General features: G+C 46.5%; 1 protein-coding gene across 3 annotated transcripts; it reads left to right on the top strand.

Annotated features, from left to right (window-relative positions):
• Window positions 1-124: 124 nt before the first annotated feature.
• Window positions 125-14,633, top strand: elp1 (elongator acetyltransferase complex subunit 1). 3 transcript variants are annotated; one of them, XM_023820986.2, is made up of 37 exons: window positions 125-218; window positions 587-754; window positions 2,463-2,615; window positions 3,202-3,283; window positions 3,430-3,510; window positions 3,610-3,695; window positions 5,107-5,206; window positions 5,337-5,427; window positions 5,538-5,661; window positions 5,861-5,954; window positions 6,374-6,604; window positions 6,952-7,122; window positions 7,237-7,321; window positions 7,637-7,792; window positions 7,878-7,984; window positions 8,099-8,202; window positions 8,552-8,605; window positions 8,706-8,811; window positions 9,080-9,195; window positions 9,375-9,448; window positions 9,527-9,605; window positions 9,821-9,900; window positions 10,028-10,165; window positions 10,284-10,369; window positions 10,467-10,615; window positions 10,704-10,827; window positions 11,217-11,314; window positions 11,478-11,679; window positions 11,954-12,015; window positions 12,128-12,190; window positions 12,331-12,391; window positions 12,576-12,689; window positions 13,114-13,225; window positions 13,508-13,635; window positions 13,984-14,135; window positions 14,313-14,394; window positions 14,486-14,633. In XM_023820986.2, the coding sequence occupies exons 2-37, from the start codon at window positions 605-607 to the stop codon at window positions 14,551-14,553; spliced, it is 3,963 nt and encodes a 1,320-aa protein (XP_023676754.2). In that variant the 5' UTR covers window positions 125-218; window positions 587-604; the 3' UTR covers window positions 14,554-14,633. The 3 variants fall into 3 exon arrangements, with proteins under 3 accessions (XP_023676754.2, XP_023676755.2, XP_023676756.2); XM_023820987.2 differs by having other exon boundaries at window positions 128-213; XM_023820988.2 differs by lacking the exons at window positions 125-218; window positions 587-754; window positions 2,463-2,615; ... (4 more) ...; window positions 5,337-5,427; window positions 5,538-5,661 and having other exon boundaries at window positions 5,859-5,954; window positions 6,435-6,604.
• Window positions 14,634-15,426: the final 793 nt, after the last annotated feature.

The raw sequence follows: 15,426 nt of genomic DNA, 5'->3' as shown, positions 1-15,426 counted from the left end.
CCATCACTAAATGTGTATAGTCGATGTTAAAATATCCTTAAAGCTTTATTAATTTTTTTGGAGCCGCCTGCAGTGCGACCTCCAGGGCGACAGGGGGCGATATTATTTTCCCCACTCAGTAACGCGATGGGGTTACAGGTCAGAGTTGCTGATGTTGACAGCGTGCTTTTCTGAGTCTGGCAGTTATTCTGATTGAGGAGAGTGTTTTGTGAAGTAAGGTGTGTAACATTGTTATTTAACCTCAGTATTCAGTTTTTAATAAAGGAAAATAGAATAAAAATCCTTTCTTGCTACTTCGATTTAGATAAATTCGCAGTGGTACCGCCCTAGCCTTGTAGATAGGTACTCACATAAAATAAATGTTTATCTTCTGTTGTTATCTGACATTGTCATTCATAAACGTATTGTAGCTTTTTGGATACATAATGTACATTATGTTACTAATGTAATAAATAGTAAGCAGGATAATTACGTTATCTAATTCTGCTACTTGATGAATTAACCGTCTATGCAGCCGGTATCAAGCGGACTGCACTGAAACTCCTTAAAAGTGAACATTATAATATTAATAAATACCCTGACGCAGGTCGTTTCCGGAGGCGAGATGCGGAACCTGAAGCTGCAGAAGCTGCTGCGCTGCTCGGAACTGCGTGGCCCCGGTATCCCGCAATGCTTCTCCGTGCGGACCGACACCGGTACAGTGCTGGTGGCTTCGGAGTACGGCATTACCGAGATGGACCCGCGGTCCGTCCAGGTGGGTGGCTTGGCTGAACATACGGAAACAGTTGCATGTGTTGAAGAAACTATTGCCTAGCACTGGAGAGTTGAGAAAGCTTTTTACATCCTCATGGACCATCTCCATCCTATTCATTCCCATTCCATCCTAATACACTTGTTATGGATCATCAGGATGTGCTTTTAGTAGTTGAACCTGTGACAGCAACAGGGCGGACACACACAATTTCAAGCAAAGACACGATAGCTGCATCAAAGGCTCTGATGGACTATAAATTGAGAGTATAGCAATTTGTTTATGTTCTTACATTCCCACCTTCCCTTTAAACAGTACTGATTGTATGTAACTTATGCATTATTACACTGAAATTCTTTCCTTGCCCTGGTAGCCTAAAAGCCTATCTAGTTTGTTTATTTTCGTTAGTTTTTCAGGTTTTTGACAAATGAAGGCCCTTTTTTAGTAGGCCAGTGTCTAGTCAAAAGTGTAAACTAAAGAGGAAAATAAACTATTCTGATTGTACCATTAATTCTATTTTTTCCAGTTACTTTGGCAGTATTGTCTTTTTATTCATTTTTAATAGTAATTAAAAATTTACAATCTATTTCCACAGCTAGTTCTGGCAATGGTAGTCGCCATGAAAAAAAAATAACCCTGTACCATGCATTGATAACTAACTGCTATTCTGCTACTGCTAACAGCATTGTAAGAAATTGTGGTTTTGATAGACACTTCATACAAGTAATGATATCTCAGCAACAACTCAAAAACCAAAAACCAAATTTTCAGAAGCTCAGTCTCAACTCTCCAGCGCTGGGCAATAGATTCTTCAACACATCCTAGCCACCAATTATCATCATATGCAGCCACAACATAACCTTTGATGTCGAGTGATTCCCTCAGTGTGCACTTACACTGGACCGATTTGCACACCTCACTCACCTCTGATGAATGCAGGGCATTTATTAGCCATATTTACTAGCCATGTGGACCTTTTCAGTAGCATGACAAGTCATGTCTGCAATGACATTAATGAAGCTTCCATTAAATTTCATTGTAGCATATTTGTAACCTTAATTAATGTTATTACTTACACCGGTGCTTGTTATACTATTTCGTGTCAGTTTTCCTGCCATTAAAAAGGCCCATCAGTGATATGAAACCATGTGACGCTGCCTTTAAGTCAAGATATCTCAGCAACACCTTAAAAATCAAAGACCAAATTTTCTGGAGATGTTCATTATTATCTAGCTTTAGTAAACAATTGATCAATTTTGAAATAGTGTTTTTTTTTTTTTATTGAATTTTTAATATTTTAATTGGTTATTACATAGTAATTATTTATATGGGGATGGCATATTATTTGTTCAATCTATAGAACTGGACAATAGCTTTAAAACAATATAAGGACCACTTTTGTGTAGCTTACATTAAGGTAAATATAGCCAGTCAAAGTCATAGCCCCCCCCCCAAAAAAAATAAAATAAAATAAAATAATTTGTTCACTTAAATCTCCCTCAATATTGATCCCAGACACGCCCAATTTCAGTTTCATGAGTTACTCATGTGCCCAAATCAGCATGCCAAGTTTCGTTAAAATCCGTGACGATGAGGTCCGCAAGTGTGATGATTTGACGTGGGATGACCAAGGTAGGACATGTATGCAGTATGTTGTCAACAAAGTATATATGTCTGTTTATTTATATGTAAATATAAATATATACTGCAGGTGCTAACCGAGGTGTCCCTGACCGCTGGCAGTTATCTTGCGGAAGATGGCAGTGGCACTGTTGTGGGGATTCAGGATTTACCAGATCAGGAGTCGGTGTGCATGGCGACAAATGCTGGTGATGTCATCTTATACAATTTCAGTACCAGTCAGGTATGGACCAAGGAGGATTTTTATAGGAATGGGTTGAATATAATGCAATAATGACAATAATCTTGTGATGTGATGTTTAGGTCAGGTGTAGTCGAATACCAACTTTAGAATAAACAGTGACAGCCTTATGGTTGTGATAAAGGTTTCTAGATCAATAACTCCACTAGGAACAGCTCTGTTCCACATGCTATAATTCTTCAGATCTCTCCTGGAAACTAATCAGTGCTGCTACTGGACTTTCCAGGAATCACATTGTATTACATTGAGGTGCATCGTTTTCATACACATTGTAAATTGCACTGTATATTGTATTTATATTCTGTATCTTACACTGAATGTTACAACTCAGCAAAACAAATTCCTTAGATAAGTAATGTCCTTGGTGAATGAAGCTGATTCTGAAGACAGGATATTTAATGCTCCACTGACTTCTAGGATCCTGATATTTGTCTCACAATTCCATGACGCTTAATGTTCGTCCTCATGTTTGATCTTGCTTTTCCTACTGGATTGATTGACATTCTTATGATCAGATGACAGTGAGGATGGGAGTGTTATTCTTACTGCTCCCTGATTGGCTCCCCAGCTGGAGTGCGTGGGCAGCGTGGACAGCGGCCTGACGGGCATGTGCTGGAGCCCTGACCAGGAGCTGATGGTCCTCACCACAGGTCAGCCTTGGCATGCGTGATTATCTGCTTCTGGTGCTCTTTGCTGGGAGACTGTGTGAGATTGCTGAAGGAATGTTGGCACTGCAGTCATGCCGCGTGCTTCCTGCATCATTCTGTCACGACTTACTGCCCATCTGTGGATGTAGGTCAGGAGACCATCATCATCATGACCAAGGACTTTGATCCCATAACTGAGGTAGCGATCCAGCAGGACGACTTTGGGGAGGGTAGGTCTGATGTGCTTTGCTCTAACTCCAACCGAGTTCCAATCCACCTTCTGTATTGTTTCCCTGCTTTTAAGACTAATCCTTACTGTCCTCTCCTAGACAAGTTCATCACGGTGGGCTGGGGGAAGAAGGAGACCCAGTTCCATGGGTCAGAGGGCAAGCAGGCCGCTCAGCGCAAGGTTGCAGTAAGTCTCATTGCAGTGTATTATGGGATTATATGGATAATGGCCACCATGACCGTAAGTACATTGGGTAACTCTTTACATTAACTACACCTTCATAATGCCTTTAAAATGGACAGTGGTACCTCAGAACTCGAATTTAATCAGGATCGAATCCTAAAAAGTTTGAGTTGTGATCGAATTTTTCCCCATAAGAAATAATGGAAAACCAATGAATTGGTTCCCAGCCCCAAAAAATTACACCTAAATATGTTTTTTAGCATTTAAACACAAAATGAACCAGATAAAACAAGAAGAGCATATACTGTACTAAACACATCTAAGCACATTTATCAAAACAGTAATTTGTAAAGTAAGAAAATAAATGTATCCAAACAATGTGTCCTGCCCCGATCGTCCGCTCCTTCCGTGTGCCACGCCCCCTCGTTAACCCCGTGTGGAATCCCCGTGTGATCAGCTGTTTCTGGTTGTTGTCATTAGCCCTCTGTATTTCGTCTGTGTTTCAGTTTGTTTCCCCCTTCCGGTCATTGTATTGTCCGTCTGCGATTTGCCTGCCTTACCTGTAATTAAACCCCGTATTCCCCGATACCTTGACGTCTGCGCCTTTGTCTCTGTTCCTTCCCCGCTCGGCACAACAATATTATTATAATTAAACGTATTAATGGTTAATTATTAATGTTAAAATAATGAATAAGAAATCTTTATTTTTAAATGTATTTTATTATATAATAATAATAATTACTGTTACTGTCTGTCATTTTCTAAATGTATTTTTTACTGTCTAAATACGTGTATTCAGCTAGTGTAAACATGCACGATGCTATCACAGCTAATGCGAGGCTGAGACTGAAGCGTTACCCTTTGTTTCTGCTGAGAGACGTGCCGCGTGACTCATTTCCCTGCGCGTACAAGTTATCTTAGGTCGGCGTTCACGGTTTGACTTCTGAGATTCAGATCGAGCTCTAGGTAATTTTTTTTCGAACTGGTTGGTTCGACTTTAAAAAAAATTAGAGTTCTAATGAGTTCGAGAACTGAGGTACCACTGTGTTTTTAGAACGGTCATAAGCAGCATGTAAGTATTCCTTAACATCCTAACATAACAGCTTTAATATATGTTAATAATAAAGTAATACAGCTGTCATTTCTTGTTCATTGAAAGCATTATGAATGCAGTGCTTTAAGACATGTTAAGGTATACTTGCTTCTTATGAATGTTTTATGAATGCATTATAACTGCATTATGAAGGCACACTGAGTGTTCTGTGAATGCATAATTAATGCATTATGAAGGTGCAGTTAATGTAAAGCATTACTGTACATTGTAATCAAATATGTTATCCAATCCTAAACAAATAAATATCTTACCATTCTAAGCAATTCATCCTGAGTATTTCTTGCGATGACCGCGTGACAGGAGGTGCAGCCCGCTTTGCCCTGGGATGATCGCAGGCCTCGGATCACATGGAGGGGGGACGGGCAGCTCTTTGCCATCAGTGCCGTGTGCCCACAGACTGGTCAGTCACTGGCTTTTCACCGCAGCATGGCTGCCTTTTGTTATTCACCTGTAATCAGTGTTTAATCATAAGGGTTTAACTCCTGCTTCTTGATTTTAAACTCCCATCATTAACCTTAATGTCCTTCTAGGTGCCAGGAAGGTGAGAGTATGGAACAGGGAGTGTGTGTTACAGTCCACCAGCGAAATGGTCAACGGCCTGGAGCAGGCGCTGTGCTGGAAGTAAGATCCGAGCCTGGGTTTGCATTCTGGGAGGGGGATGTCGCTGTTGGGTTTTCGGTGTTTGCGTATGGGCGTGGAAACCTGGAGAATCTCCTGCGGCTCTCTTTCAGACCCTCGGGGAGCCTGATCGCCTGCACACAGAGACAGCCTAATAAGCATAGCGTGGTGTTCATGGAGAAGAATGGTCTCCTGCATGGGGACTTCACCCTGCCCTTTGGCAGGGAGCAAGTCAAGGTATGGACAGAGCAGTGCATGCTGGGAGTGAATGAAAAACTATGTGTAGTTTTCGCCCACCCTGTATATTGTCTCGAATGCAGATTTAATGCATGCTTTGAAGTGTGAGGAAATGTCAGGAGTCTTGGTTTGAGGTGACAGTGCTCGTTGGTGGTGTGTGATTGGTTGACAGGGTGACACGCCTTTCTTTGTACCTCAGGTAAAAGAGCTGCTGTGGAACAGTGACTCCACCGTTCTGGCTGTGTGGATGGAGGACATGAACCCTGGGGAGGACGGCCAGCTCCAGACATACCGTGAGAGGCCTTGTGCTCCCTTCTAGAGGGTCCTGAGCATTCTCAGTCGCAGAGAAATGCCTCTTGTTTTTCCTGAGTACTACGTCTTTACTGTTGTACAGGAATTGTTAACAGTAAGGCAAGCTAGTTTGTATATGAATTTTTTTTTTAAATTCACTTCTAGTTTATTATGCATTAAACTCGTATTTCCCAATCCGGTCCTCAGGGTCCCGGGTCTGGTCCTTGTTTTTGCTCCCCGTCAGACAGTCCACATTTTCGCTCCCTCCCAGGAGCTAGGAGCAAAAATGTGTACTGTCTGTGGGTCGCCAAGGACCGGATTGGGAAATGCTGCACTAAACTAGTCGCTCACTTTGATGAAGGGTGATTTTGTGCCAGTGCTTGATCTAACTCGTCCGTGTCCATGATTTCTATCTTCCCAGTCCAGCTGTGGACTGTGGGGAACTACCACTGGTACTTGAAGCAAAGTATGAACTTTGGCAGGAGCCTCATACGGGCCCCGGTCTGCGTGTGCTGGGACATGGAGGTGCCCCTCCGCCTGCACCTGCTGACCCGCGGCTGGGTCAGCTTCACCTATGACTGGGCCTGGAGTACAGACCGCAGCGTCGGCGAAGACGCCCACGACGACGCCAGTGTAGCTGTGATTGATGGAGGTGAGGACCAGTCGGGTGGAGACCCCCATGACAGTACCCAAGTAGTGCTCAGTGATGGCCTCATGAATCGGAGGATGACCTCAAGTGACCTTCAAAAAGAATGGGAGACATCCAGTGATGTGATGTGCACTGCAAGGAAGAAGCCCTTCATCAATGAGAAGCAGTGAAGAGCCAGGCTGAAGTTGGCAAAAAAAAAATGTATATTTACACAGCCGCATACCCATAAATGGAGAAATTAGTGAAACTGAAAATTTTGCTGTGGTCTCTTAAATATTTCCGGAACTGAATGTCTTGGGATTTCTCCGAAAGGACAGATTTCACTGACCACTTGGGTGTGTAACTTGCAGACAAGGTGCTGGTCACCCCCTTCCGCCTGAGCGTGGTGCCTCCCCCCATGTGTGCCTACGAGCTCCAGCTGCCCGCCCCCGTCACCCAGGTGACCTTCCTCCACGAGTCCCAGAGGACCAGCAGCATGGCTGCGCTGACGACTGACGGCCGTGTCTGTGTGTACAGCCACGGTGGGTTTGGGATGGACGCTCTTTTGAAAGCTGTGAGCTTTTCTTGGCTGTTTAGCGATGCTTCACTTCTCTGAAGGCGTTAGCGATAGGCCGACTCTGGTCCGTCTGCTGCAGGAACCCGAATCCAGGAAGGGGAAGCGGGCACAGCGGCAGGGTTCCGGGTGAAAGCCAAGGTGCCAGAGCTGAGGAAGACCTACAGGTTTGGTGCTTGCATCTTGGTGGGGGGGGGGGCGGTGGCAGCAGAAGTTTCATTCTTATTTCAGTGTTTCCTAATCCGGTCCTCGGGGACCCACAGACAGCCCTCATTTTTCTGCCTCCCAGTAGGGAGCTGGGATGGAGCAAAGATGCGGACTGTCTGGTAGGGAGTCGGAGGGAGCAAAAAACCATTGGCCAGCATTGGGTTCCCGAGGAACGGATTGGGAAATACTGGTGTAATTTATTAGGTGCCTCTGGCATGTGTTGTGTGTTTTGTTACATGAATACCTACGTTTGTGTTTATGGATGTGCTGTACAGCGTTGACCTGGACTTCGAGGACCCCTTAGTGTTTCGCTTGTTCCTGTGGCTGAGAGAGGATACCTTCCTGGGCGTGGCCTGTGGGGATTTGCCCTCTCAGTCCCGCCTCCTGGTGCTAGGCCCCTCCCATGGTACAGAGGACAGCCTGAAGATTAGGTATCCCAAAAAATATATATTCCTCTAAAATATTTAAACTAATTTAGCATTAGTGTTTATGCCTGGCTATGTATCCCTCTCCGAGATGGAGTACCTGCCTGGAGGGTCATGTGATCACCCTGTGCCAGAGCCCCAAGACGGGCACGGTGGCCTTGCAGCTGGAGGATGGCCAGGTCCGGAAGCTTCTCTGGGGTCAGTGCGGTTCAGCGGTCCTTGCTGCTAGGTCGGCCGTCATGTGCATGTCCGGGTTAGAGAGGAGGGGCGTGTCTGACGGCTGGACTGCCATGTTGTGCCCAAACCCTCCAGATTCCCATGAACCCTGTGTGGCAGAGTGGTGCAACAGCAGTGGATCGGTGGTCCGCTTCCCCATCCCCTGTGTGCAGACCACTTTGGGGACCGTCGGAGAGGAGGTACGGTCTATAAGGACCCCCACAGTTTCTGTGCGGTGTGCTTAGGATTTACTGCTAACATTGGTCTCGTGGAGGTTGCTGCTGTTTACACAGCAATGCTGCAGTAACTCGAAGGAGGGATATAGTAAACACCATCAATTTGTGACTAACAGTATTTACACAGTAATGCTACAGTCACTGTAAGGACCGACACGGTAAACACCATTTTCCGACTTACGGTGTTTTACACACAGCATAGGGTATAGAGGCAGCAAAGGACATCATTTATTTGTGACATTTCAGCGATGCCGTGAAGGTACCTTCACACAGAAAACAGTGACCCTGTGCTGGATGTTCTCTCTCCTCACAGGAGCACCTGCTGGGTCTCACTGACCGGTCTCGCTTCTTCGTTGATAGCACAGAGGTGAGTTACGCAGTGGTTAACTTGACCAGAACCTGATATTTATCTGGTGTTCTTAGCTTGTGCAGTTTGCTGACACTTCCTCCCCGACCGCTAACCCAAGGTGGCGTCGAATGTATCTTCCTTCGTGGTGCATGATGTGTTTCTCCTGCTCACCACCCACGCGCACACCTGCCGGTGCCTCAATCTGAGCTCGCTCTCAGTAAAAGGTGAGCCTTCTGGGTGTGGGTCCTTTGCAGGGGGTGGCCAGTGCTGTTGCCTGTGCATAAAGGGCACTATAGTTATCGATTTTACATAAATTACTTTACATGAATGGTGATTCATCGCTCTCCAGAAGATGCATATATTTTAACGTTTACTGTGATTTTTTTTTCCCATGTTGCATTATTGAATCCTAGCAGAAACGTGCAGTGTTGTCCTCCTGGAAGGTAGGGGGAGCTCTCTGTCATGACTTAGGCTGTGCTTCTGTGCCCTCAGGGCTCCAGGAAGCCCTTGGCCGTGACGTTGGACAGAATGATGAGACTCTGAGGCGGGTTGAGAGGGGTTCCCGCATTGTGACTGTGGTTCCCCAAGATTCTTGTCTCATTCTGCAGGTTTGCAAATCACCTTCACCCTGTTCCCCTGCCTTCTGTCACAAATCTGTGCTGGAGACTGTCATAATCTCACAAGATTTGAAGTAGAAATCCTGGTGCACAAACGCAAGGGCTCACACCGGCTTTGGGTACATTGTATGCTACGTCACACTTGTCCGTTATGCTGGTTCGGTCCGCAGATGCCGCGAGGGAACTTGGAGATGGTGCACCATCGAGCGCTGGTCCTGTCACAGGTCAGGAAATGGTTAGATAGGTGAGCAGCACGTCCTCCTGAGCTCTGACTTTATACTCAGCCTTGGCAAAAGCCACTGACCTCTTTCTTCCTTTGCAGCCTGAAATTCAAGGAAGCCTTTGAGTGCATGAGGAAACTGCGGATCAACCTCAACCTCATTCACGACCACAATCCCAAGGTGCTCGGATACTAAAGAGTTCTACTTCTGCTTGATATATTCCCTTAACGTTGTGTTCCTCTTGCCATTAGCCTAGCGTGCTGTACAATCAGGGTTTTTAAAGTATCTGTCTGCTTATTATGGGTGTGTTATCTTAAGTGGTCAGGATATAACATTGTGTTATCAGTGCAGTATGGAGTTATAAAGTGATGGAACCCTCACCTCATCATCAACAGATGTTTCTGGAGAACGTGGAGACTTTCCTGAGGCAGATCGATTCAGTCAGCCACGTCAACTTGTTCCTCACAGAGCTGAAGTATGAGTGCTTTTTGTGTTCCTTGGAATGCAAACAAAAATACCAGCTTTTGTTCTCATTTGTAAAACAGAGAAATTATTACATCTGTTGATTAATCTCTATAAATTTGATTTCTAAATAAATTAAGGGAGGAGGACACCACCAAGACAATGTACCCCTGTCCATCCCAGACTGCTGGCATGCCAACTTCAGAAAGTTCTAGAACAAAGGTGGACACGGTGTGTGATGCTCTTAGGACAACCATGGAGACTTTAGACCCACACAAGTAAGTATGTGTCGTGGCATCTTCACTTTTTCCCTACACTCTGGAGAGGGGATGACTTGTCAAACCCTTGCACTCCCTGATATAAGTTTTTAGAGTTTTCTCTTTTTTTTTTGCACAGATACTGTTTGTCAATTTTGACTTCACATGTAAAGAAGACCGTTCCAGAGCTAGAGATCGCCCTACAGAAGGTCCACGAGCTTCGAGGTAAAATGGATGCATCTGTTTTGAAAAGTGAAACTTTGCTTTTGTAGAAGAATGACCATTAAACCTGTGTGTGCTTGTCTGTCGTCTGTGTATGTAGTGAATCCTCCCACAGAACAAGACGCAGTGAGTGCAGAGGAGAGCCTGAAATACCTGCTCTTCCTGGTCAACGTGAACGAGCTGTACGAGCACTCGCTGGGCACCTACGACTTCGACCTTGTGCTCATGGTGGCGGAGAGGTCACAGAAGGTCAGTGAGGATCCCTGGCAAATGTAGTTCCCCCCCCCCCCCAATTTCGCTTTCACAACCGATGGCTGCCATTCTCCTCTTCCTCAAGGACCCGAAGGAGTACCTTCCATTTCTTAATGCCTTGAAGAAGATGGAACCCAATTATCAGCGCTACTCCATCGACATGCACCTGAAAAGATACAGCAAGGCCCTGCAGCATATCAGCAAGTGCGGTGAGAGTGACATTTGGCTTTCAGTGCAGTTTGGACCTTATGGAATGTCCAGTAATGTATGTATCATGCAACATTACCCTCATTGTAAGGAGAACATGTCCATTACTTCCTGCTGGTTTCGTCCCAAGTGTTTCTCAATCCACTCTTCACGGACCCACCAGACAGGCCACATTTTTGATCCCTCCCAGCACACCTGAAACAACCAATCATTCATTGACGAATATCTGCTTGGGGAGCTGGGAGGGAGCATAAATGTGGACCGGCTCAGGGTCCCCAAGGACTGGGTTGGGAAACATCAATCCTAAGGGAAATGCGTAAAGTGTACATGCTGTTTCACACCCTTGTCTCTCGCTCACCTCCACGTGTCCTGTGCTCCATGACTGTGCCAGGTGAGGAGAACTTCCCAGAGTGTCTGAACCTGGTGAAGGACCAGAGGCTGTACAGAGAAGCCATGCAACTCTACCCACTGGACAGCCCCCAGTACAAAGTAGGAGGCCTGAGTGTCAGAGGCCCACCAGCCTAAGGACGCCGTCCCCGGGGCATAGATCACTCTGCTGTCATGCCACGCATGATTAACTTAGTTCTACATATCAAACCATCTTTCTTTGACATGTGACTCTTTTGACCTTTGACCCCCCTCCTGTCACCAGGCCGTGAGCTGCGCCTATGCGGAGCACCTGGTGGAACAGCAGCAGGCGGAGCAGGCGGGGCTGTTGCTGTGGCGGTGTGGAGAGACACACCGCGCCCTGCAGGCCTTCGTGAGCAGCTGCAGCTGGCGGCACGCCCTCTGCGTGGCGGCCCAGATCCCCCTGCCCTCTGACCAGCTGGCCCTGCTAGCTCGTGACCTTGCAGGTATGGCACCACCTAGTGGCAGGATGGTGATGGTGCTTCATGCCTGTTATGTTCAGAAAACACTAGGATGTTGTTATTTTTATAATCATTATTATAGTGCTTACATTAAGTGTTAAAATTTTCATTCCCCTGTCTGAGAGCATATGGTTTTATCTGTGTTTATATTTGCTATTTCTGCTGTCCAGTATTAGAAATCCTGTTATCAGGCTTAACTTTTCTGTTGGCCTGTTTAAGTCTCTTTAAGCTAATCTCTGATATTCCCCTCCCACACCAGGCAGGCTGATGGAGCTTAGACGGCACACAGAGGCCTCCCTGCTGCTGGAGCAGTACGCTAAGGTAGATCACGGCATCCAGCGGAGCGTGGGGGGATGTGTGTGCGTGTGTGTGTGCGTTCGTGTGTGTGGCGCACCTTCCCTGCGTCGGCGTTGATACAGTACGGCTTTTCCAGGACTGTGAGGAGGCCATCTCTGCTCTGATTGCCGGGTCGGCGTGGGAGGAGGCGCTCAGGCTGGTGGGTTCGACTGCTTATTCCTTCGTTGGCCAGGGGGTGGTGCTTGCGAGCACTGTTTTCTGCCTGTCCATACAACTGAAAATATGCTTTTTCTGTTGCAAAAGGCCCTTTTGAAGGTTTTTTTTCCCCCTCTCTCATAGGTTTACATGTACAACAGACTGGACATCATTGAAACAGATCTGAAACCAGCCATCCTGGAAGGTACATCATCTTACATAATTTTGTTTTTGTGGGTTAAGAGAGACTCTACTTACAAGTTAAATTTGCTAATGGTAAGTTAATCCACAAATGGTTACAAAGGGTCAAATCGTTTGCTAATTGAGAGACTTTAAAAAGACATGGAGTTCTAGGGGCATCAGTAGAGCTTCTCTTTGGTATCACCCAGCGCATGGCCATCACATGGCCTTCCTGGAGGCCCAGAAGTCCACGTTCCTGAGGCACAAGGCCCGCCTTGCCGTGGTGCGGCAACTGAAGCAGGAGGCCAGACTCGAGCTCCTGGGTATGTGTACGTTTTGGGTCTGGAAGACGAAAGTCTTAACGTAGACTTACGCTAAATGTCACAGAAGACAAACGGCCGGATCACCCGCTTGCAGATTAGTTTTGTTTTCCCGTCTCTCAGCTTGCGTATACATTTCCACGCCCACTTGCGTATACATTTCCACGCCCACTTGCGTATACATTTCCACGCCCACTTGCGTATACATTTCCACGCCCACTCGTCTGACAGCAGATGCCTAGGACTTCATCGGCAGCCGTGAGCTGAAGGTGGGGGTGTTTTCCCTCCCTGAGCTGCATCTAGGAATTTAACACGTGACTGCGGCCTTGTCAGTCTGCATCCTGAAAATACGGAAACTGCGAAAGGCAGCCGTGCGTTGAGGATGTAATGCTTCTAAGGACGGTCTTCAACGTGTCACCGTCCCCAGATGAGGGTGTCCCCGACTGTCCCGATGCGGAGCTCTTCTCTGAAGCCAGCAGCGTGATGACGGCCAGTGCCGCGGGCTCCAAGTACTCGCAAAGCAACTCGCGCATTTCTGCGTAAGTCGCCACACCCCCTAGTATCTAACCGCTAAATCAGCTGTTTCTCTTAGTCGGAGTTTCTCACACTGGTTCGCAGAAGCAGGAATGTAGACTGTCTGGGGGTCCCCGAGGACTGGTTTGAGAAACGCTGTTCTTAGTGACTCAATTCATCCACCAACCTGCCTGAACTGCCTGTTTGGTAAAGGAGAAGAAGTGTAGAATAGTGTTGCGGCGTCTGTTGAGTGAGATGAAATGTATTTGTGTGCGTTTTTGTCTCCATGACAATGGGTACATATGCAGGAGGACGTCGAAGAACCGGCGGAAGGCGGAGCGGAAGAAGCACAGCCTGAAGGAGGGGAGCCCCCTAGAGGATGTGGCATTACTCTACGCCCTGACGGAGATCGTCCATGCTGTGGATAAGCTGCGAGGTGCCTGGTTATGCCTGCGTCACACACACACACTCACTGAATTAACACTAGTGATGGCCAAACTAAGGTTCATGAACCATTTGCTATATTTTCTGACACCACTAGATGGTGCTCTCTGTTCAAAAATGGGCTCAAAGCATGTCTCAAAACAAGCCAAGAGCACCATCTAGTGGAGTTAGAAAATACAGAGCATGGTTCATGAAGCTTATTTTGGCCATCACTACTTAAACGTCAAGCCTTCAAGCCGATATGATGAATGGTGGTTCAGTGAACAGTTCAGCCCAAGTTGTCATCGGCTTGGGGACAGCAACGCACCTCCCGTAACCAGATGGCTCTGCCGTTTCTCAGATGAGGTGCACGCCCTGCTCAAGGCACTGGTGCTGTTTGAACTGGACCCACAGGCACAGCGTCTGCAGCAGGACTATGGCGAGGTCCTGCTACTCCTCGAGTCATCCATTCCGGCGGTCTGGCCAGAGGACCTACAGCAGAACTCCGCCCCTGTGAGTCCTCCACATCCTATCAGCACGCAGCTCTCCTATACTGTACCAGTTGATTGGTTGTGACAAAAGTGGGTGGAGTATAAGGAGTTCCACAAATAAATGTCTTTGTAATGTGATTGTAAAGCCAGCATTTTCCCCTGTAAACTTATTTTTCCTGTGTTTCCTTTTGAATCTAAGGTGATGGGACCTAACTCGACAGCAAACAGCATCGCGGCCTCACTCCAGCAGCCAAGAGCGCCCCCTGTGGCCACTCAGCAAGGTGCGTATCCCGCATCGCACAGGGTTACCTCAGCGGCCCTCAGCTCCATGCAGTGTGTTTACAACATGCTGTTCCTCTCCATCTGCTTCAGACGCGGAGATCTGCATCCCACCGAAGATGAAAAGCCACCTCCGATGGGAGCTCAGCGTCCTGAAGTAACTGAACTATGTACTAATAAAACATTTTTATCGGTAACACTTGTATTTTAAAATTTAAATAAAAGTACATTTTCTTTATAATGAGTCTCCCACCTCTGTCACATCCTAATTGACATGGAAGAACCATCCATCCATTCATCCATCACTTATCTTGGTTTGATTTCCAAGATACGTACGTGGAAAATGATTTGGTATCCAGTACATCCCTGTATGTTAGTATCATCACTGTTGTGGTGAATTCTGTTGCCTGAAAATGTGATGTAGCCCCTCTAGTGCATCCGAGCTTCAGATTTTTATGCTTTATCATTTTTGCTGACTACCTCAGTGTTTTTTTTTTTTAATAAAACGTAATTTAAAAAGTCTGCCTCAAGGACAGAAAGGCTGTGACCTCCACTCCCACTTAAATTCACACTCATTTAATCAGAGATCGATGCTGCGATGCCCTCCAACCCAAAGTAAATGTTTGTCCTCCCACGTCGTACCTGCTTTGATTAAAACGGTGACAGGAACGAGCCTGTCTGTAGAATCAGGCATACCTTCATCAGGCCGCATCGTCGATGCCTGGCACGAAGATAATGTGCCCTTTGTACAGAAGTATCTGAAGTATGTATAATAAAGCATAGAATTCATATCCTTTGAGCTCTTATGAAGGGGATTACTGCAAGGTAAATACAGCGTCAGCCAGCAGGGAGCTGTTTGAGCTTTCATTTGAGCAGCGGGACATTAATCTGAGACAGACAGGCATGCTGTGAGCGCGACGCTGAACACTGCCCCGCACACGGCCACTGTTCACCGTGCCCATGTGCTCCGCCGGCGGGTTCCCGCCGTGCCGTTCATTACCCATCACCTGCTCCCAAATGAGATGCCCGTGACC

This window comes from Paramormyrops kingsleyae, chromosome 12 (assembly GCF_048594095.1).
Source record: "Paramormyrops kingsleyae isolate MSU_618 chromosome 12, PKINGS_0.4, whole genome shotgun sequence".
NCBI classification, from domain to species: domain Eukaryota; kingdom Metazoa; phylum Chordata; class Actinopteri; order Osteoglossiformes; family Mormyridae; genus Paramormyrops; species Paramormyrops kingsleyae.
The sequence above is the reverse complement of the archived record's forward strand: the minus strand, read 5'-3'. Positions and strand labels throughout refer to the sequence as shown.